Source organism: Phragmites australis, chromosome 11, assembly GCF_958298935.1.
Source record: "Phragmites australis chromosome 11, lpPhrAust1.1, whole genome shotgun sequence".
In the NCBI taxonomy this organism is placed as follows: Eukaryota; Viridiplantae; Streptophyta; class Magnoliopsida; order Poales; family Poaceae; genus Phragmites; species Phragmites australis.
This window is the reverse complement of record NC_084931.1, coordinates 30,488,687-30,510,298: the sequence shown is the minus strand read 5'-3', so window position 1 is coordinate 30,510,298 and position 21,612 is coordinate 30,488,687. Positions and strand designations below refer to the sequence as shown.

The 21,612-nt window shown below is 39.8% G+C and overlaps 2 protein-coding genes across 5 annotated transcripts; one reads left to right on the top strand and one right to left on the bottom strand.

Moving 5' to 3' along the window:
* Positions 1–290: 290 nt before the first annotated feature.
* Positions 291–6,454, bottom strand: LOC133885818 (probable hexosyltransferase MUCI70). Of its 4 annotated transcripts, none has more exons than XM_062325565.1 (9): positions 6,026–6,454; positions 3,380–3,670; positions 3,089–3,302; positions 2,885–2,994; positions 2,614–2,813; positions 1,718–1,821; positions 1,291–1,478; positions 1,007–1,206; positions 291–789 (listed from the first exon to the last, which is right to left on the bottom strand). In XM_062325565.1, the coding sequence occupies exons 1-9, from the start codon at positions 6,297–6,299 to the stop codon at positions 550–552; spliced, it is 1,821 nt and encodes a 606-aa protein (XP_062181549.1). In that variant the 5' UTR covers positions 6,300–6,454; the 3' UTR covers positions 291–549. The 4 variants fall into 4 exon arrangements, with proteins under 4 accessions (XP_062181549.1, XP_062181551.1, XP_062181550.1 ...); XM_062325567.1 differs by having other exon boundaries at positions 6,036–6,136; XM_062325566.1 differs by lacking the exon at positions 6,026–6,454 and adding an exon at positions 3,773–4,164.
* Positions 6,455–17,887: 11,433 nt separating this feature from the next.
* On the top strand, positions 17,888–20,872 carry LOC133885743 (uncharacterized). Its single transcript, XM_062325486.1, has 3 exons — positions 17,888–18,126; positions 18,414–18,639; positions 20,041–20,872. The coding sequence occupies exons 1-3, from the start codon at positions 17,941–17,943 to the stop codon at positions 20,454–20,456; spliced, it is 828 nt and encodes a 275-aa protein (XP_062181470.1). The 5' UTR covers positions 17,888–17,940; the 3' UTR covers positions 20,457–20,872.
* The last annotated feature ends 740 nt before the right edge of the window (positions 20,873–21,612 follow it).

Below are 21,612 nucleotides of genomic sequence, written 5' to 3'. Positions count from 1 at the left end.
TCTCAATACTGTTTATATAGTATGACTATAGGTTCGAAAGGAAGAGAAGAGTAATATAAGGTAAGAAATAGATTAGTTGTTGGAGATGAAAAAAATAGAGAATGCTGTAATAGTATTAGAAGATGTTGTAATAATGTTATAGATGATAAATTTTTAGAATAATTGTTAGAGATGGCCTAAGAGTCAAGACTTCAGTTTCACCTGATCTCTAGTGAAACAAGCTCTCGATATTTAATTACCTTTAAATTCTGTATTCAAAAGTTTGCCAGCTTGATAACTGATACCAATCATCAGGAATACTTTGTCTGTATTTGAAACCCAGCCCAAGACTATATCGAAACAATTTGAATTGAATCAGCTGCTAGTTGAATCTATCAATGACCTAAAAATGTTTATTTACAACAAAGAATTCTAGTTCTCTATCAACAGTTTCTGACAAAATTTTCGAGCCTTTGGAAGGGGAGCAAGAATAGCGGTTAAATAGTAAAACCTTGTAGGAATGCTGTTTGTCAGATCCTCAATTGTATAGGAGCAAAATCGCCAGGAGATTTACAGTTGAACCGATTCCTTCCCACCAGAGACTTTACTTCGATGAGTTCGTTTCGAGCTTGATTTCCTATCGCGTGTAAGCTTCGCTCGTAACTTCTTAGTTGCAGAAGATTTCCCAGGTTCCTTTGCTGCATTATCTGGAAGCATCTTTCTAGGTTGCATGCGCGCCACGGGAGGCCGCGGGGGAGGCTGACTTCTTAAGGCAGCCTGCCTTTGTTCCAACAGTTCTCTGTGGTATGTCTGTAAAGTAAGAACGGTGTAGGCAAAAAATAAGTTCTCGGTAACAAACAACAATGACATGCTAGGCGTTCTTGAATAAACAAATCATCAGAAAGCATGTTTGTTTTCCCTTTTCATTTATCTCTATGAGGCAAATCCTAGAAACATGATCTATGAGTAATGTATATCACAGCAACACAGTCTACATAAATCAAAACAAAATATTAACTAAAAATACCTGAAAAACGAAATCACGCCTTTCACAATCCAGGAACATGTCTGCAGCCCAATTAACTCTCGACCTTATTTTATCCCGAACTGTGCTAAAGCTTAGCTGATCTCTGGATGTGAAACGATCAACTTCATTGAACCAAAGGCATGTGAACAGGTTGGTTATGGGGATGTGCTCCCTTATTATTACACAGCCCTCAGGGACATCTGTTAATCATAGTATATTGATAGCAGGCGGACAAAATGTCGGAAGCATTAATAGGTCAGAAATTAGGGGGATGAAGCAATTACCACTCGTTATAGGAAGCTTAGATGATGAATAATGGGTTAAACCCTCTCTTTTATAAAACTCTAGTTGGTAATCAATTGAAGCATTATCATACTTTCCACCAGCCTTGTTAGCCTCAGCTTCCTCAAAGACATCGAAACGCTTGTAATGCCTGGAAATAGCAAAGCTAACATTCTTCCTCCACAAGAATCTGAAACATAACAGTGCATTCAGAAATCAGAGAGTGATGTCTCAAAGATTAGATGTGATTTTAATAAATCAAACAAACTAGAACAAAATATAATTGTGATGCAACTTAAATTTCCATACAACAAATGGAGCATTAGTGGCACTGGCAACTAGCAAACTGACTTTCTGACAGCATACCTAAATGCTTCCTGAGCTATGGGAAGAGTCAAAAGTGCAGTTAAAACAAGTGAAGATTTTTACCTCTCTAATACCTGATAAGGATCCCTCACTAGTTTAAGTTTCCCATCAATCCAAATTGAATATCGCACATTAGGAAAAAGCCGATGGAGTAGTAGTTTTGGAACCTGTTCGAGGAAAAGATCACAGGGACCATAAATGATAAAAGCAAACCCAGAAAAAATGTTGATGCTGATTCACATTAAGCATGGTATTTCTTCGCCTTTTTACCAAAAAAGAAACAGAAAATGGACTTCAAATCGGGCAAACACTGAGAATGGGATGATAAGGATGATAGGGGATCTGCAGTCTTGTTTTCACAAATTAGTTTGTGGAAAATAATGAAAAACATATTCATTTCCAAAGCATCAGCGACAGTCTACCATTTATAATCAGCAACTCATCATAGTGCAATGAAGATTTAAATGACTTGCACATACCTTAATTTCCACTTACACCCATCTATCTTATAGTGAAGGAACTTCAACAGTCAACCTAGCTACATCAAGATGTGTTTTTACAAAAAGCAACCTATCTAGATTCACAATAAGCATGGTACTTCTTCGCATTTTTACAAAACAACAGAAAATGGTTTTCAATTTAGGCAAACTTGAGAATGGGATGATACGGATGATGTGGGATATAATTTTGTAATAAGCAACTCAGCATAATGCAATGAGGATTCAAATGACTTGCGCATACCTCAACAGTCAACATATCTAGATCAAGATGCTTTGTTTTAGAATATTATATAAACATCATATATGTAGACTGTATATAATTATGTTGGCTACAAAAAATAACTGATAATTTGCATGGCCCACTAAACAATATATTAACTAATACATCTCCATGACAGGAGTACCTGATACTCCACAGGTTTGACTGAGAAAAATCAAAATAGCCAAATATACTGGTACCTTTCCATTGCGCCTTGCATCTGAATACGGTAGGTTGCGGACAACAACTACCCTCCACAGCCCAACTCTTTTAGTATGATCAATAGTAGTGGAGTTCTTTATTGCAGCTTCTGTTTGTTCATCCAGAAACATGAAGAAGCAAACAGTATTCTTTGAAAATTCACTGATATTTTCTGGTTGTTGCATTATATCATAATTTCCTGAAAAGGCACAAGTAGAAAGTTTACAAGAGATTTTTGTAACTAGAACTGAAATACATAGAAGTAGTTACCAAAAATAGCAGAAGCAACAACAGTCCTCTGGCACTGCTGCATTTCAGAAAGATCAGCTTCATCTATATCAAACCCAGTATTGAGACCAGGCATCTTTCCTCTTACAAATCTGAAGATAAACAAACAGTTAGCTACAGCAAACAGCTATACTGATATTTGTAAAGTATGAACTAGAGTTAAGCAGACGAGATTGATGGACATACCCACAACGTACTGTCATCGAGTCTTTTATGTTGTAAGACTTGTCTCGTTCCTCCAGGGATGGATAACCTCCAAACAAAGAACCACCATTTGACTCTTTAAAAATCAAATTCTCTTCAAACAAATAATTTAAGCTTTGAAGGACAGGTGATGCTGATGGTTCACTTGGCCTCACTGCCAGGGCCTGCTCAACAGGCAAATAACAAACCGGACAGGCTACAAGTTTAAAATACTTTAGTTAGATTTCAGAACTTCTGTAACATTGAGTGGATTAGTCAAGACTGTAAGCTTACGTCGTGGTCCAGTGCGTTTCCTATCAATAGGTGGAGGAGAAAATGAGAATTTTTCACAAGGATGGTGATCCAGAACAACTGCTGGTGGGAAACTCGGCAAAAGACCCTGGACTTTTGCATGACCATTGTTAGACTGCTTTTCTGTCTGTGATGCTGAACTCAGACCATTCCCATTCAAAGAATCTCTCTGGGCTACTGGTCTGCCCGAAGATGTCCAAACAGGATTGACAAAACTCCGGACATGATCAGAAAAACCAAGCATGGTTTCAGTACCAGGTGGTGCATCTTCGTCTAAAATAGACAAAAAGAAGATTTTGTAGTTTAGTATTGCAAGAAACTTATGATGGTGATGGTGCAAAAATAAATCAAAACATTGGGCAAGACATTACTTACAACTAAAGATTACATCATACTTTGATATGACGTCTTTGAACAATAAATTAATTTGGTCCAGTTACTATTCAAAATAATAATGTTTAGTACACGACATTGGGAAAGAAACATGAGATCATGCTACACTATCATGGTTAGACAACAGATATTCAGTAGAATCACCAACATGGACTTTAACTGAGACTGCAGGCTTAATAATATGGTATTGGCATTGGTTAGGATAGCAGATAAATTTCTTGTTTGACATATTGCTAGAAAACTATTAAAAATTACACCAATACGAAGGTGAAAGTCAATTATTATTTCCTTCAATAAGTTTGAAATGATGATGGAATAGGTTAATCAAAACCGGAGGCGAGAATCTAGCAGGAATATTGAGGGCCCAATTGGCAACGTGAATCCGAAACGTTTCTCCGCCGATTCTCAAGAATCCATACCAAACGGCAAAACGAGCAAGACGATTCTGCATGAAACGGTCGAAACATTTCTTTGATTGTGGCCTGAGACCGAGGAACGCCCCCAGGGCAGTTTCACCCAATTCAGCCCTTGTGTTTCTAGCTGTTACAAGATGCCTCAAAAATCCATATTTTCAATCTCTTTTCCCTATATATTTAGACCTTCTAAAAGGCTTCAAAAAATCTACCAATTTTTGTGTAGGTTCTATAATCCATAAGCAACCCATTTTAACTAGTTGCACTTAAAAAACATGAATAGAATTCAAATTAAAATTCATTAAAGTTGACTGTTTTTGCACCTTCCATGAATTTTTAGAGCTTTAAAAGGGTTCCCAAAAATTAGGAAAAATTTGCCAATATTCATCTTAATTAATGGACTAATTTCTAATATTATCTCCAGCTCTAAGTTATATAGTGAAATTTCAAGTTTATTCACATGGCCTCACTTTTCATGAATTTGATCAATTCCAATTAAATTCAAATGCATGCAACAATTGCTCAAAAACGATCAGAGGTGATGCTCATGCTGCATGTGTATGTCAATTGTTGTTATTGCAAAAAAAAAGAAACCCAAAAACAGCATATCAACAAAGGGCAAAGTGGTCAATTGCACAACCATCCTCTCTTTCAAGAAAATAAATCCAGACAGCTAGTCAAACGGTTTCCAGAGATGATTCTGATTCACCAAAGAAACGTTTACAGGGAGAATTTGGAACCAAAACGTTTCTAGGAAAATCTGGATCCCTACCAAACACACCCTGAATGAGTTACTATAACGCACATTTAAAAGACACCCTCCAAAATTTAGATTTATCAAACATTAATTTGCTAATACACAAAACATTTCAGCAGTTAGGACCTTGACCAGTTTCTGAACCTATGATGCTTTAGCTCCAGGAGGGGTATAAGGTAAGCTTTTAAGTCCTAACTAAGACACTGGAGTAACTAGATCCAAAGTCCAAACCAAACCTATTGTTATTGTAACCGTGAAAAATCTGCAGACCGACACTGCTAAACAAAATGAAGGACCAACATATTCTAGAGAATTGTTAAATGGCAATACATTAGTCAGTAACAGTCAAAAGCATATTGAAAAGATGAAGGACCAGGCGCAAGCACAAGCATGCAGTTGACCAGATGATTTAAAATAAACAATTTTAGAAATATGAATCCATCTACCTAACTGGTACAACAAAGGCATAAACTTTGACAGCACTACCATCCTTCAAGCTAACTACCAGGTATAATCTTTTAGAAATACATAAGACACAGTAACTGGATCAAACAGTAGCTCCTAACGAAGCCTGTACTTCAGTTCCAGAAAACTGGTTGAGGCGTCAGTCATAACAAAAAAGGTCAAAACTTCTGATCGCAAGCCCAATATTATAGTTTAATCCCCGCATGTAAATATTATAGTTTAATACCCGAATGTAAATTGCCCAGCTGGACTGTTACATAAACGTTGACACTGAATTGCTAGAGAATAGTATACCAGCCCCCTTTGCATCATATCAGTTAGCCAAAGTCAAAGATGGTGGAAAATAAAGAATGCCATTAGCACTCGCTAACATCCTAAAACCCATGTAAAAACGCTTAAAATGTGCAGAAGGTACAAAAACGGTTGTGTGAATCATAGAATAATATCACTTGCAAGTTGCATTGCATCATTCCTGTGAACTCACTGGCTACACAATTCATAACGAAAAAACAAATGACGGTAACTTTTCAGAATATCTGATCTAGTCACTGGAACAGCCACACGGATTAGAAATGGAGCACGAGGCAAGACAACCACCACCTTTACTGACAAGTGATGAGAAGAGGAAGCAGAAGGCCACGGCGACGGCCACGAGGAGGAGGAGGAGCATCCGCTGTCGACGACCGGCGAGCTTGCAGATCCGGGCGAAGACGCGCGGGCCGCCGGCGCCGCCGAGGGACATCTTCGCGGGTTTCCGCGGGGCGAGCGGCGGCGGCGAGGGCGTGGGCGTGGGCGTGGGCGACTGGCAGCCTGGCTGCTGCAGCGATCCATAGCTCCCCGACGTCCTGACCCCCAGCGACGCCCCGCCGCTCATGCCGCCACCGCCTTCGGGCCCGGGGCGGATCCAGCTACGGTGCTGAGGTGCACGGGCTCCCCCGGAATTTTTTCAGGTTCCGCATATACCCTTCGATGCGTCCGAGTGAATCAGGCCCGAACTTGCCAAGCTCGAGCCCGGCTTGGACCAGTGAAATGGTGGTCTGAGAAATTTGAATGATACACTCTCAGGAGCCCTGAATTTAAAAGGCACCCAGTTTGGAATGTGAAAAGTCATTTCTAGTCCCTTCTGGCCGAAATAAATATTGTTTTAAATATCAATATAGATCTAAACTACAACTTTAACTACTACTTTTTGTTATAATATGTTGATAAAGCATAGCAAAAATATAGAATTTTAAAGTACTTTTCGAGATAAATATACTCATATTATTTTCAAATATCCAAATTCAATACATAATAAGTAATTTGTAGCTAAAATTTAAAATAATTAACTACATACAATTTAAAACGATACTTATTTTGGATGAAGTATACTACTTTCTACAAAATTCTTGTGAAATTTATGGGTTCTAAATAGACGTTTAGAAGTAAGAGTCGATGTATTTTATTTCCTTTTCTTTGGTTTTACTCTAAACATTTTTGCTCTCCTCCAATTTCTCTATGGTTGCAACAGTACTTCCACGCGTAGGCAGTAACGTGGAAGTTGGAAGGCACGCAATCAACTGGTAATCCTTTTACTCTCAAGAAATCTGAGCTTTCTAGATCGTGCCACTGCCAACGACCTGCAGATTTGACGACCACCGATTTCTCTTCGACGTGACGATGTCAGGTGCTGAATGCTGATCTGGCATTTCTTTGGCAACATGTCCAGAGTGGAACTTTTTATATATTTTTTCCAAAATTTACAAAATTATATGACCTGTTTTAAAATATTACAACAATAAGCTAATGTTGCGTGTTTATTAGGTGAGAGCGTTGTTCCCACAGTCAACCAATATTAAATGTGTTTCTTCGAGGTCTTGTCCATTAGGCGAGCGGAGATCTTTCTCGTTGCGACACCAGGAAACCACCAAAACGTGTCGCCCACGATTCATACGAGATCTTTTGGTATAAAATGTGGCCCACTTCGGCCGACGTCAACACCCTCGTTTGCAATCAGCCGAGCTGAGAGAGAGGGAGGGGAGCGGATGGAGGAGAAATTAGAGGCGAAGTCCTACGTGTGGAAAATGTACGTCTTTTTAATTCGGTAGGATAGCCACTAGTGCTAGTTTTGATATAGATTAAATGTTAGATTTATGATTTTTTTTACAAATCTGATATGATAGCCACTAGACGTATATTAGAAATATAGATATTGGGTTAGACATAGTTTATCAATTAGATTTTGTTTGTATATATATTTTAACAATTAGATGTAGTATTTAGATATATATTATGTATTAGATGTAAGATTTAGATATAGTGTAGATATAACTGAGGTAGTAGATGTAGAATTTATAGGTGTTTGATGCAACGAAATTAAGATAGATAGGAAACTCTAATTATATTTTTTTCATTAATTAGCAAGCCTCATTATAGAAACTTAGGTATGGACATATTTATTTTAATTTTTTATTGATTTAGAAAATTGAATCAGAAAATTTAGGTATATACAAAACTTAATTTTGGTATATAGCAAGTTCGAATTTAAATAAATATGTATTAGAATTTTAGGTAAATATAATGTTAATAATTATAGATAGTACAAACTTAATTGAAATCACTTGAGTAGCGCAGCGGTTTGTTCGGTCTTATTTGGTGCAGGTCGTGGGTTCAAGTCTTGGCGCGCGTGTGAAGCTAAAATAATTTTTTCACCCCACGACATCAGCAGTGAAAGGGGTTTCACTGTCGAATGACATATTAGGACGGCAGTGAAACTACTTTCACTACTAGTGGATTTATTAGGCAGATGGTGAAAGTAGTTTCACTGCCGATAGTTCTCTTGAGCCGGCAGCGAAGGTACCATTAGTAAGAAACCGTCCAAATAATATTCTAATTAATCACCAAGAGGATCATTATTCATAATCACAACCTCGATGATTAACCAGAATATCATCCCAGTAGTCCCGGCACGTGTTTTATGCCTAAGATCAGAACACATACCTTTCCAACATATACATCACAACCAAGCTTAAGAAGGAGCGAGTAATTAATATTATATTACAAGTTTTTAGTCATACAACCATTTACACTAATTTTCAACAAAAGACAACAACATCTACACACCGAAAACATAAACCTATATAACAAAATAGAATAAAGCCACATACCCTTAGGCCCCACCCTAAAAGCACGACCTCAAAGAGTAGGATGAACTACTCTTACTCGCCAACCTGAACAGCAGGCATGAAGTAGCCAAACACCGGCTCTTCCTCACCAGCAGCACCTGAAAACGCAGGCATGAGTACGAAGTACTCGCAAGATTTAAACCATAAAGAGCACATATATATATAGCTCGACTCCAAGGCTTATGTATTGAGCCATTAGCAAGAAAAAGCCACATTGTTAAGTTAAACGGAAGCGGTAAGCAACCTAGACATATAGATGTGAGCAACTAACTTAACCAACAAAACATAACTCTACCCTGCCATAACCAACTGGACATAAATAACTGGAACCATTATGAACATACATGTAACAAATACCAACTCAACCATTTCCCACATATCCAACCATCAACCACAAGCGAAAACTCTACGACCGATGCAGATGGACAGAAGCATGTTCATAACCGAGAGCGCGGTATTTCGAAATATTTTTACACCCTGCAGGGGGATACTCTTGGACCCACACGACTTGAGGATCATATGGCTTGTATGACCACACAGATCCATACAAGACGTACTCATGTCAAACTTTCTCAATAAGACCCAACCATTTGGATCATGCATCGCTCGATGCGGAGGTACTAGAACTACTTCCGGAGCAAACTAGCATCTCTTACAAGGCCGCCCGCTCACACCGTCAATGTTCACGCCTAAATGATCATAGCTACAGAGGTATTCAGCTCGCCTTACCATTAGATTAGCATGTAGTGAGTAAGGTAAGTGCTAAAGCTGACTACACCGACGATCGGTGCTTTAATGACTCAAATGGTCTACGGAGTCCGAGTTCCCCTCCCGGCCTGCCCCCAGGACTTAGGTATGAATATATTTGTTTTAATTTTTTATTGAATTAGAAAATTGTACCGGGAAATTTAGTATATACAAAACTTAATTTTGGTATATAGGAAGTTTAAATTTAAATAAATATGTATTAGAATTTTAGGTCAACAAAATGTTAATAAATAAATATAGTACAAAATCAATTGAAGTCACTTAAGTAGCACAGCGGTTTGTTCGATCTTACTTGGTGCAGGTCGTGGGTTCGAGTCTCTATGCACGCGCGCAAAGCTAAAACAAATTTTTTGCACCCTACAACGTCAGCAGTGAAAGGGGTTTCACTGTCAGTAGACATATTGGATCGGTAGTGAAACTACTTTCACTGTCGGTAGACTTATTGGGCTGGTAGTGAAAGTAGTTTTACTACCGGTAGTCCTCTTGAGCCGTCAGTGAAGGTACCATGGCATTATCGGTGGTCATATTGACCTACAGTGAAAGTCCTCTACTATAAAATGGCTCGTCGCCCTGCGCCCTTTGACACTTTGAAAAAATTTCCCCTTCCCTGTGCCCTCCACCAAAACGCCTCCCGACGTCGAGGAGCTCACGCCGACGGAGGACCATGAGCCCGCACCAACGAGCCTATGCCCGCTGACCCTATCCTCCTCGACGCCATCGTCCTCTTCCCCTGCGCCATTCCCATCGTCCTCGATGCCTAGCTCGCGCACCCTGTCGCCCAGATCCTTGTCATCTTGTAGGTACCGGCCGTTCTGAACCTCATACTGATCTTCTTACCTTATCTCCTTGTCTCCTAGCTATTGTAATAGAGGCAAGTGGCATATAATCCTTAGTTAAAATTCAGACATTAATTTTTTATCAATTCTTTAAAAAAGATTGTATTTGTGTTATATAGTAGTAGTACTGAGTCTATAATTTTTTTTACTGGCCTTGTTATGTAGTAGTAGTACTGAGTCTACAGTGGAAGATGTGAATGAAGTTACAAAGTTTAATTTGATGGTTTGCATAACATGTACAAATCATGATCCTTTTAGTGAAAGGTAGATGAAGAAACGAGTGATAGAAAACATGTACAAATCATGATCCTTTTAGTGAAAGGTAGATGAAGAAAAGAGTGATAGAAATAGCAAATATTGTCTTATAATTAGCATCTCCTTCGGCATTAGTGTGAAATCTATTTTAAAATATTGTCTTATAATTAGCATGTCCTTCTGTTGTTCGTTGTTAGATGAGCAAATGATGAAAGAAAATAATTATCTCCATAATCTGATACAAATGCTGCTAGATTTCCAGATTTTACATTAATATTGAGTTGTTATACACCGTTTTCAAGTAAATGCTCTCTACGGAGAAGCAAATATTTCTTTTGAAATACAATAAAATAATAGCGATGATGATATGGCTCGAGGCCTTATTTCTTTATTACTTCTAAGACTTTAGTACTGATTACCTGTTTGGAGAAGAAAGGTGTCCAGCTCGTCTTGAGAGAAGATGCTCTCTGAACTAGTAGGACTATCACATAAATACTGATTTGAGAAGAATACTTTCTCTCTGAACATATAATCAATACTGAGGTCCTGATAAGATCATTTGCTAGAGTCACTGTGCCTAATAGTTTTTGCAAGTATATTTTTTGGTGTTAGTGTGATTTGTAGTATATCATTTTTGCACATTCTCTAAAATTTAGACTGCTATGATATAGTATGTTGTTCATCATGGTCAGCAAAGTGGAGTGTTCTCCAATTGGGAGGAATGCCATGCTCAGGTTAATGGATTTAAAGGAGCATGTTACAAAAGATACAAGTCCAAATATGAAGCTGTTGCGTCATACAACAGTCAAGTTATCCAAATCGAGCTAAAATTGGCTAACTTCAAAAATAAAAAGTGTGATTTCACGTGTAAAGATATCATAATCCTAGTGTTGTAATTATCATTATTTTTTCATGTAAGATGATGTGACTTGTAAGATCAATGTGTCAACTGTCAATATCTTTATGCCTAGTTTGTTATGTAAGATGTGACTTTTTTTTGTTAAATGTGGTCGTAACGTACTCATTTACAATATTATATATGTATGCATTCTATCTATCGACTCCTTCATGGTTATCTCACTCTTTCGACAACCTCCTTCACTCCCTCGTCGGCTTTATATCTATCTACCTCCTTCATCTTCTCTTTATATGTAGAATACTCAACTGCTCGTTATCATCGTATGCAGAACTCCCAGGAAGGGATGTCATCACCAACCGCCGATCCAACCAAGGTGCTAAAAGAAGATGTAGTTCCACCGTCAAACATTTAAGAAGGTATCCCGAGCCACTACCTCAACCTAGACCAAACAGACGTCCGTGGAGGTGATGAGGTAATTTATAAGTAGATGAATACATATGTTCTACATATTACTGTATAGGTTCTCAATAGTTTTTTCACTTATGCGTAAATGCTTGATGCTTTAGAGGGTCACAACAATGAGCAATCCTAAGAGCGGCATCGTGTCCGAAGTCCCTCGAAGATGCATACAGGACAATTTGTGATCATAGAGGTCTCACCAACAGGGGAGCCAACTATACCAGAGAGAGTTCTGAGGCCATACAAGTCAGTCTGTGGGATTGCTATTAAGGATCACGTGCCCATCGGCTACAGATTATGGACTGGCGAACGAGGTGATCCGCACGTGGTTCCTGATCCGATTAAGAACGATATCTTGTGGCCCAATATATTAAAGAAATTTGACTTCCCAGAAGAGACAGATATGGAAGTAGTTAAGCATAAGACGCTAATGATTATGGATCTTTCATTTAAGAACTAGAAGGGGACACTGAACAGAACGTATATGCAGAAAGGTATAATGCCAGATTTACGCAAATGCTCGCAACTGGAAGATCATTGATAAGCCTTTGCGGAGTGTAAGTTATCGAAAGAAGCACAGAGGTTGAGTGAGGTGAAAAAAGCAAACTCAAAGAAGAACCTGTACCCCCACAAAGTCGGCAGTCATGGGTACGTGAGGAAAGAAAGGCGGTGGCAGCAACTGCTAGATGAATTGCAAGAGAGAGGTGTCACACCTGAGAAAAAGGGCTAGAGCGAATGGTCGACACACTTCCTTCTTAGGAGGGGTGCTTCTTACTCGTATGATGGAAGCTTATCCTTTACGACCTCCAAAGACCCGAAAGTGACGCAAGATCTTGCAAAAAAGCTTGCGGAAGACCACGAGCAGTCTGCACAAGGCTCTTTTGAGCTAAATAGGGATAGAGACGAGCTCATCTTGGCCCTGGGAAATAAAGAGCGCGCTGGTCGCATACGAGGCGTTGGGGTGATGGGTTCGAAATATGGATTCCCAGGCGACGTCGATAGTTACAAGAGTCGAAAGAGATCTCAAGATGGAACATACAAAAGAAAAAAATAGCATAAGAAGTACGATAAGCCCTCATGCATGAACAGGGTGCCATTATGAGCGAACAGGAATGGCCGACAGCATCTTTTAATGTTGTGCGCTCCAGCACCGGTGGTCGTCGGAGTAGCTTTGAGTCCACAGGAGTTTCGGGAGCTGACTCCATCACTTATGTTGTGGACCTCTTCACAACACGGACACCGTGTGAACTACACATTGGTGCTAGTAGGAACATTACCATCAAGATGGATTTCGACATGGCCTATCCCCGTGGCTCCCATGAATATTTGCACGGACGTCTGATACCGGAGGGCTACACCATGTTCGAAGTAGACGAGGCAGTTGACCAGTACCACCATGTTGAGGTGGACTACCCCGCAGAGGAGGGGGCGAACACTATAGGAAAAAACGAGCACACATTCATCGTGTAGGAGAAGGTCTACATAGTGTTTCCACCAGGGACTACTCTCAAGAATCTCTACTCTCCACTACACCCCATGCCACTCTAGCCTCAAAGATCTCCCTTTCCTCAGCCATCTTCCAAAATAAGTCCACCTCCTCAGCCATCGCCTCGAAGAAGTTCATCTCTCAAGAAGCTAGCACCATCAAGGAGCCACCATTAGCTAAAAAACAAGATCAGGTTCTGCGATATCCAAGTAGACGATATTATCTAAGAAGTTGGTGGTATCTAAGAAGTTGGCGAAACCCAAGGATATCTATTTACTCACTGATGAGGAAACCAAAAAGATTGTGAACACCAGTGTCACGTCTCATTTACATCCTTCACCGCCTCCATCGAAGACTGTTGTGCCTGAAGATGCCTTGAAATTTTTCATGAAAATGGTCAAAGCTAAACAAACGGAGGTGGCTTCAAGTAAGCAGCTGACTGATTATGAACGCATTAGCAAGAAACAGGCCAAGAGCAAACTAAGCTCAATCATTGAGGATGCTCCAAGCATTGCAGACTTTCTAGATGATTCAAGAATAACAGCAGAGGAACTAGTACAACTTACTGTGAGAGTGGATATATCAAAGTTGGATGTTACATGGCCGTATGAGTTAAGAAAACCTTTGGTCAAACCAAATATAGAAAGAAACCTTACAACTTAAATGCACCGATTGCATCAATGATACTTGGAGCAGTTCAGGCAGGGTTTTCAGGTGTTCCCCGTAAGATACAGGGATAAATATTTCCTCAATGGAGACGACTTCTTTTGGTTAAAATTCTTGCACTTGTATGAACTATACAATGAAGATGCCCTCGATGTGGCTATAGTATGAGCGTAGACTCTGTAAGTGACTTATGCATATAATTCACGTTATATGATCTTATACCTTAAAATTGCATAGCTAACTTTTCTCTTTCGTAGAATGAAGATCCAAGTATATGAACAGGACTTAGATAAGAAAGTAGGATTCATCGATCCTAGTCTTGTGAACCAAAAACTTGTAATGAGTAATCCAGACTTCAACGATGACTATTTATTGAAGTGTCTGCTTCACCACCAATACAAGAAATTCATACTCTTACCCTATAACTATGAGTACGTGTTTGCGCGCCAGGGCATCATCATTTTATGGGCAACTCAACTCTAGTACTAATTTGCTATGGTGATATATTCTACAGTTTTTATTGATCTTCTTTGTCATCCACCCAGACTTGAGCAAGATCATTGTCTTGTACTCATAAAAGAGAGATAAAACGACTTACCAACACCCCATCGACATGCTAAGGTTAACTCGTTCATTTAATCTTCTCGATGATTGCATCTAAGTTAAATTAGTATTTATATTCACATGCAGGGTGTACACAAGATACCGCAAAAATGAGTGTTATCCACTTTCCATTCAGGAAGCAGTACTCTATAAAAACCAACTTTCTAGTGCACAATCTATATTTATGTCTTGCATTTCCTATTGAATAAAAAGGCTTAATTCATTCCACTGATAAATTCTTTCCTCTTAAAGTATATGAGACAGCCATCTGACAATAATATCTACGCGTTTTATATTCTTACTTTCATGCACGCATTCAGCACAGATGGAGACACTGTTAGGTTAATGATCTTGAGGTATGAAATGACATATCAATGCCTTCTTTTCAATTTCTACACATGTTCAAGAACTAATTCTTTCTATTCTTCAAACGCAACGCTCCAAACTACGCATAAGTGTGTTATAACATGCAGAAATATATATCCTTCAATAACAGATGGATGGGTTCTTCTTGGAACATGTTATCAATCCAAATAACGAGTTTCATGAACCGATCATGACATCCACACATGAGCGACCTTCATATGACACTCTACCTTCTAGTAGAGAGTATGCGACAAGGAGGAATGCTACTAAGGGGCTTGACAACATATTATATTTTGCCAATTGACACAATATTAATTAATGATATTAATTTTTATTTATTAATGAATGATATGAATTACTATGTATGGTGCGAAGTTGGTATCGTAGGACGACTCGTCGATAGAATGGCCTTCCAAAAATGATGCGAAGGAGGACAAGAAGCAGTGTCTCATGAGTGTACCTAGAAGGAGGAGGATGAGAGGCTGGCCCATCAGCTGTGCACTGCGGAGGAGTAAGAAACAGCGTCCCGTAAGCGTACCCAGGAGGAGGAGGACAAGAGGGTGGTCCGTCAGTGTGCTGCGGAGGAGACCGAAGGCTCAAACCATAGAGGCATTTAGACGTCAACCTATGAGAACTATTATATATGTGTGTGTGTTTGTCAATGCTTGACTTGTAATATGTATTCATTATTATGTATTAATGAATGTGGTTTTATTATATACTTACAATAAATATATGTATCATTATATGCATGTATTAAGAGAGAGATGAAGAGATTAAGGAGAGAGTACAGAGAGGACAGAGAGGACCGAGGAGGGAGGAGAGAGAAAACACTGCTGACTGAAAGGCTGAAGGCTTAACAAAGCACTGATGCCTTTCACTGCCGGTCCACTGAGTTGACAGTGATAGTCCTCGACTATCATTGTCTGATGCTCTAAAACTGGCAATGAAGAAAGTTTTGGAACCGACAGTAAAGAGGGTTTCTATAATAGTATTAGGTGAAGGATGCCCTCTTGTGCCCTCTCTATTTCTCAAGCATTTTCAGTCTGTTTCATTCACACATCTATCTTTTCTTTTGAGTGAAGATTGTGCCTATCTCTACCATATAAAATATGAGTTATTCTCATATCATATCTTCCATACTCTCCTCTCATCTAATAAAAAATATAAAATTCAAATAATTTACCCACTTTAACTATCCACCCTCATCCTCTAGCCTCTCTGACTTGTTACTAGCTAAGGGTATGTGATCATTTTTACTAATAAAAATAAATAGATAAATTAAGAGAAAAATTAGTGGATAATTGCATCTTTTTTTAATCCCATCTGAAATCGAATCACGATATCGCTCATAACGTATTTATACGGCGACGCTCATATAACGCATCCACGTTTATAGTTTATGATTGGTATCACCATATCCAATATTTATATTTTTTATAATGTACAGCACTTAGCTATTTTATTTAATAAACAGAAGTTTTACCAGCAGGGGCCTTGGGAGGCTACAGTCAGAGAAATAAAAATAAAAACCACTAGGAGAAAAACAAAATACTCTCCCGGCAAGACGACGCTAGTTCACACAGCTGCCAGCACCAGCACGAGCACCACCGGTTGATCACCGTGCACGTATACACATGTACGTTGGATCAGCAAACGCGCCGTGCGCGACCGGCGGGTGCCGAGCATATCCGCGGCGCGGGCGCTTGGCGCAGCGCGTGCGGTTACAGGGCGGGAACACGGTGGAAGCATCTGATCTGATCGCCGCCTCGCTCGCGTATGTTCTGGAGCATCGCGTTGCCGGTGGGCGGGCGCAGCACGGGACGGGAGAGGCTAAGCACGGACAGCGTGGGGCTGGGCCCAGTGGAATTATTGGGGCCGTGGGACGCGGGGATTGACGTGGGCGACGGATTCGCTTCGGCTGGGGATTCTGTCGCACTTGCTGCATACGCTGCTGCGGCTGGTACGTCTTACACCAGTAGCGTGAAATCAATAATGCTGTGATGGCATAAAAAATTTAAAAAACAATAATTGAAAATCAAAAGATTAAGGATATATCCCTAAAGCTTCTCAACTCAAAGATAACAAAAATATATACATCTTTGCATAGGGAAATATATAGCATAGAAATTAAAGGAAAGAACATGAGGTCGAGCTAAACGTGCAATATGACAAAGTGTGCTTAGAGTTGGATGCTGATTGTTGCCTTGGGGAGGGATGAAGGAATTTGATTACGTTCCATAATTAGGAGGGTCTAAATATAAATTTAAGCTATGCGATTAAGACTTATAAACAGTAGATATTATAAACTCTTGCATTCTATATCTAATTACTATAAAAAATATAGATTGATTTTATTTATTGGATATAGATGAAAAAAATAATGATGTATTAATATCTTTTAATGTTATTAGCGTATATTAATTGTAGGTTTCTAAATTGATGGGATATTTCTAAATAATAAGAGGGAGAAGACGGGAGATTAATTTTGATTATGAATTGTTTAATTATGTAAGATGTACAATAAAGATGTTTCGAATAAATATTATAAGAGTATAGATTTACAATGAGAATTAGCATGAGCACTGTCGTTAAAGCATAGCTGATCAAATACAACTCCATTTTCTATCTCTGAGTGGTGAGGACATGGACAATAGTGTAACCTTAAAAATACTTCATCACTACTACTGCCTATCAGCATCTAGCGTATTGAAAGATCTATGTTATGCTTAGGGAACTCCCGAGTGATGCTCCATGTCGATCATCGACATACACACCAAGCCACCAAAACAGCAATCCGCAGGCGATCAGGGCCATCACCCGACGTGCATCCTTGCTGTTCAATCTTGTCCCAACCAACATGGGACCGTCTCCATCTCTGAAGTCGCCTCATCCATTCCAAGCGGGCCCCACAACTACCGTACCAACCAGTGCCGGCTCGCCACGCCCCCCACATCTCCGGGTATATAACCCGGCGGGAAGCAAAGAGCTGCAGCCACAGAAGCGGCGAGGAGCCGACGAGCAAAGCAGAAAAAACAAAGCGAAGGCGGAAAATGGTTGTTGGGGAGGCCGCTGCAGGCAACGAGATGAGCCTGTCGAACATGGTGCTGGGGTTCTACGAGGATGCCGAGAGGGAGAGGTGGCCGGAGGACCCTGCCGCCGATGGCAGCGACGACGAGATGTCCAGCGGCGGCGCCGAGAGCAGGGCGTTCTGGCAGGAGCAGCGCTCGCAGTTGCATGTAAGTTGCCTCCCTTCTTGTCGATCCAAAACGGAGTCTTCGTTTAGTACAGTTCATACGTGCTTATTGTTGAACGAGTCTGATGTATCGCGTACTTCTGCTTGTCATTTGAGTAAAATCATATCATATAGAGCCGATTTTTCTTGGTACATAACGCATAGAAGTTAGTTTTGTTTCGAGCTTCGATCGTATCTCTTCGTCGCGCCAATTAATTTGTACGTTCTTGTTGCATTTGGACTCGCGCGCCATATTATTAGTATCTAGCCGTGACAAATGCATACGTGTAGGAAGCACTGGCCAAGACAAGCTCAGCTGAGAGCAGGATCCAAGCGGACACGGAGGAAGCCGTCAGGCAGATGCGCGCCGCGGCCGGCGTCTGCTCCTGCGCGGGCCGCGCGGCGGCCGGCTGCCGGGGCTGCGCGCTCCGGTTTGTCACCGAGCGGCTGCGCGACGCGGGGTACAACAGCGCGACCTGCAGGTCCAAATGGTCGCGCTCGTCAGACATCCCCCCAGGTAATGATCATTATTCTGCGTCTTGCAGTGCATGCATAGCACAAAAAGTCTGGAATCCAAACTCCAAACAGGGCAAACAAGTTGTGAACTTCTAGTACGAGTGGAGAACTTTTAGTTCAGATTTGTTCTTGCAGCACTTTTCAGTTACAGGCTGCAAGTGGCATGGTCCATCTGTTCTTTTGTGTTTGGTTGAATCACTTGGTGCTGGTGGGCTTTACTAGATCCACCAGTTTCATGCCCCACAAGGAATTTTTTGTGTAAAGAGTTGAGAATAAGATTAGCATATTCCAAATAGGATCCCAGGCTGTAATAAGAATTTTTGTCTCTAAACTGTAACGTTGTGACCGTGCAAACTCACATGATACTACACGCATGTCAATTATTTCTCGGATTAAATGATGAGCCACTTCACAGCTAGCTCCTCAGAATGTCAAAATCTGGACAAGATATTGCAAAATGTAATCCCAGCTAGTAAGGTTGTTCGTGTTAATAACGTGATTAGCCTTACTATAATATTTTATCGCGATAATATTTGATTAAAAATTAGTCTCTTTAGTTTTTTACGATGCTAGTGTCATTTAGTTACAAATAGTATAAATTAGAAGAAATAAAAATTATGTTGCTGAAAAAGAAAAATTTTTATGCTCTAAACTTGTATTTAAATCGTATACACGTATTTGTTTGATTCATATATGTTTTGATCAACTGTAAAAATCGTACATCAGTGTAGTCAACCTAACACCAAAATCATAATAGACTTGCATTGCCTACGTGCTATGTCTTGCCTGCTGCATACTTGATGTGATGACAGCATGACGACCTTGAGCTACACGATGCTTGTTAATCTATTATCTTAGTAATAATTTTGAATTTTTTATTACAAATTTTAGCTATTGATTAATTTTATTTTACATGGACTCTTTATTTAGGTATTTGATTTTTATAATAATTTATTTTGTATAATACTATATTTGATATGAGTCCTTATATTTTTCTATTCTAACCCCAATTTTAATTATTATTAATTTATTTTATTTAGACTCTTTATTTATATATTTTGCTTCTCAAACTGTATGGAAATCCAACTGCTAATTTTTCATAATTTTTAGTTTCGAATTTAGGTATTTATTAATCGTATTTGATATGGACTCTTGGTTTCCGAATTTAGCTATTTATTAATTATATTTTATATGAGCTCTTTGATTTAATCTAGGCTTTTAGATGTTTGTAATAATGAGTGGTTTAGATTTTTTTCCGATTAACGTAATAATTTCATGACCTTAAAAGTGAATGTAGCTTTTTTTCCTGTTAAATAATAATATAATAGATACATAGATATCGTGCAGAACAAATTTGATCATGGATATCTGTTTCTGATTCTCTGATGATCTGTGTGCACAGGTGAGCACACGTACGTGGACGTGGTCGTGCCGACGAGGAGCGGCAAGGCGGTGCGGGTGGTGATCGAGCTCAACTTCCGCGCGGAGTTCGAGATGGCGCGGGGCGGCGCGGAGTACAAGGCGCTGGTGGCGTCCCTGCCGGAGGTATTCGTCGGCCGGTCAGAGAAGTTGAGGAACGTGATCAAGGTCATGTGCGCCGCGGCGAAGCAGTGCGCGCGCGAGAACAACATGCACATGGCCCCCTGGAGGAAGCACCGGTACATGGAGGCCAAGTGGCTCGGCACGTCGGAGCGGGTCGCGCCGGGTACCGGAGCAGGCGCCGCGGTGGCGGTCGGCCCGCCGGAGAAGCAGCCCAAGTTCAGGGCTTCCATGCTCACGCTCGACTTCGGTGGCCGGGCCGCGGTGGAGGTCGTGTGATGTATGAGACTGCTGACGATGAGTTCACCGTGAGAAAGGGACCCCGGTGGAGTGTGTGCATGTGTTACTTTCGCGGCTTCTAATTCTAACCACGAGGAGCATCTGGTGTGGAGTGATTACGAAGATGTCACAGCGCGAGGCTATGAGACGCTGCTGTAGATGTAGATGCATAGTGCGGTCGTGGATCAAGCGACTGAAGGTTCCATGCTGTCCGGTCTCACACTCGAACGTGTGCCAGACGGACTGTACCGAGACGGTCGAACGAGCTACGGTTCCATGACATAGTGTACAGCTGAGTAACGATACAATAGTTTTCTACTTTAATTCCAAGGCATGATACATGTGATTTTTCAAGGCAGCATCAAGATTCAGGCATGCATTATACAAGGATCAAGCGGCGCGAATGCCACGGTGTATACTATTGGTACTGAAAAAGCTGGAGAGAAGTGATTACAGATAAGAGTTGTCCGTGGCTATGTGTATTGTGTTATGCAGAGGTTAGGATATACGTTTACGTGGTTGTATCAGTTAAAAGTTAATAAAGTTTTATTTAAAAAAGTAGAGTTGTCTATTCATAATTTAACCTACCAATTCTTAAATATATGTCATATTAACTATTGGCTCAAAATGAGAATCAAACACGTTCATATCTCAATGCAGTGGAGGGGCGTGAGGCAAACACTTAGATGTGTTTGGTTGGAGGTTGATGTTGGATAGTATAGGGTCATACATATTTTTTTAGGATGGAACATCTAATTTTCTGTTTGGTTAGGATATATAGGATGAAGTAGTTTTTTTATATTTTATGAGATTAGAGTTGATAGGATAAGTCAATTTTTTGTTCTATATGCATTACATAACATTTGGATAAATTTGTTCATGTTTAAATGGTTAGAATTCAAATTGAATTAAAAAGAGAATATCATATGAAATGATAAAATACATATAAATAGAGTATTACAAAGTAACTCACTTTTTCACCAAATAATCTATGGTTGGAAATATATTTATAGATTAGTACATCACATGAGAAGAATATTAGTGATTTTTTTTCAGATTTTTAGGAATTTATTTTAGGCATTAAAAATTACTAGAAGTTATAAAAGTAGGTTTTTTTTTGAAGAATTTCAATTAAATATTAGCTCAGATTTTTTAG

What these genes read in the sequence shown, in the direction of transcription:
- LOC133885818 (XM_062325565.1), bottom strand. Translation starts at nt 6,299, where the DNA reads ATGAGCGGCGGGGCGTCGCTGGGGGTCAGGACGTCGGGGAGCTATGGA. An exon ending in TGTTGCTTCTGCTATTTTTG is followed by an intron (nt 2,814 to 2,884) that starts GTAACTACTTCT and finishes GTGCCTTTTCAG; the next exon opens with GAAATTATGATATAATGCAA. An exon ending in ATGCAAGGCGCAATGGAAAG is followed by an intron (nt 1,822 to 2,613) that starts GTACCAGTATAT and finishes TTCCTCGAACAG; the next exon opens with GTTCCAAAACTACTACTCCA.
- LOC133885743 (XM_062325486.1), top strand. Translation starts at nt 17,941, where the DNA reads ATGGTTGTTGGGGAGGCCGCTGCAGGCAACGAGATGAGCCTGTCGAAC. An exon ending in AGCAGCGCTCGCAGTTGCAT is followed by an intron (nt 18,127 to 18,413) that starts GTAAGTTGCCTC and finishes GCATACGTGTAG; the next exon opens with GAAGCACTGGCCAAGACAAG. An exon ending in CTCGTCAGACATCCCCCCAG is followed by an intron (nt 18,640 to 20,040) that starts GTAATGATCATT and finishes CTGTGTGCACAG; the next exon opens with GTGAGCACACGTACGTGGAC.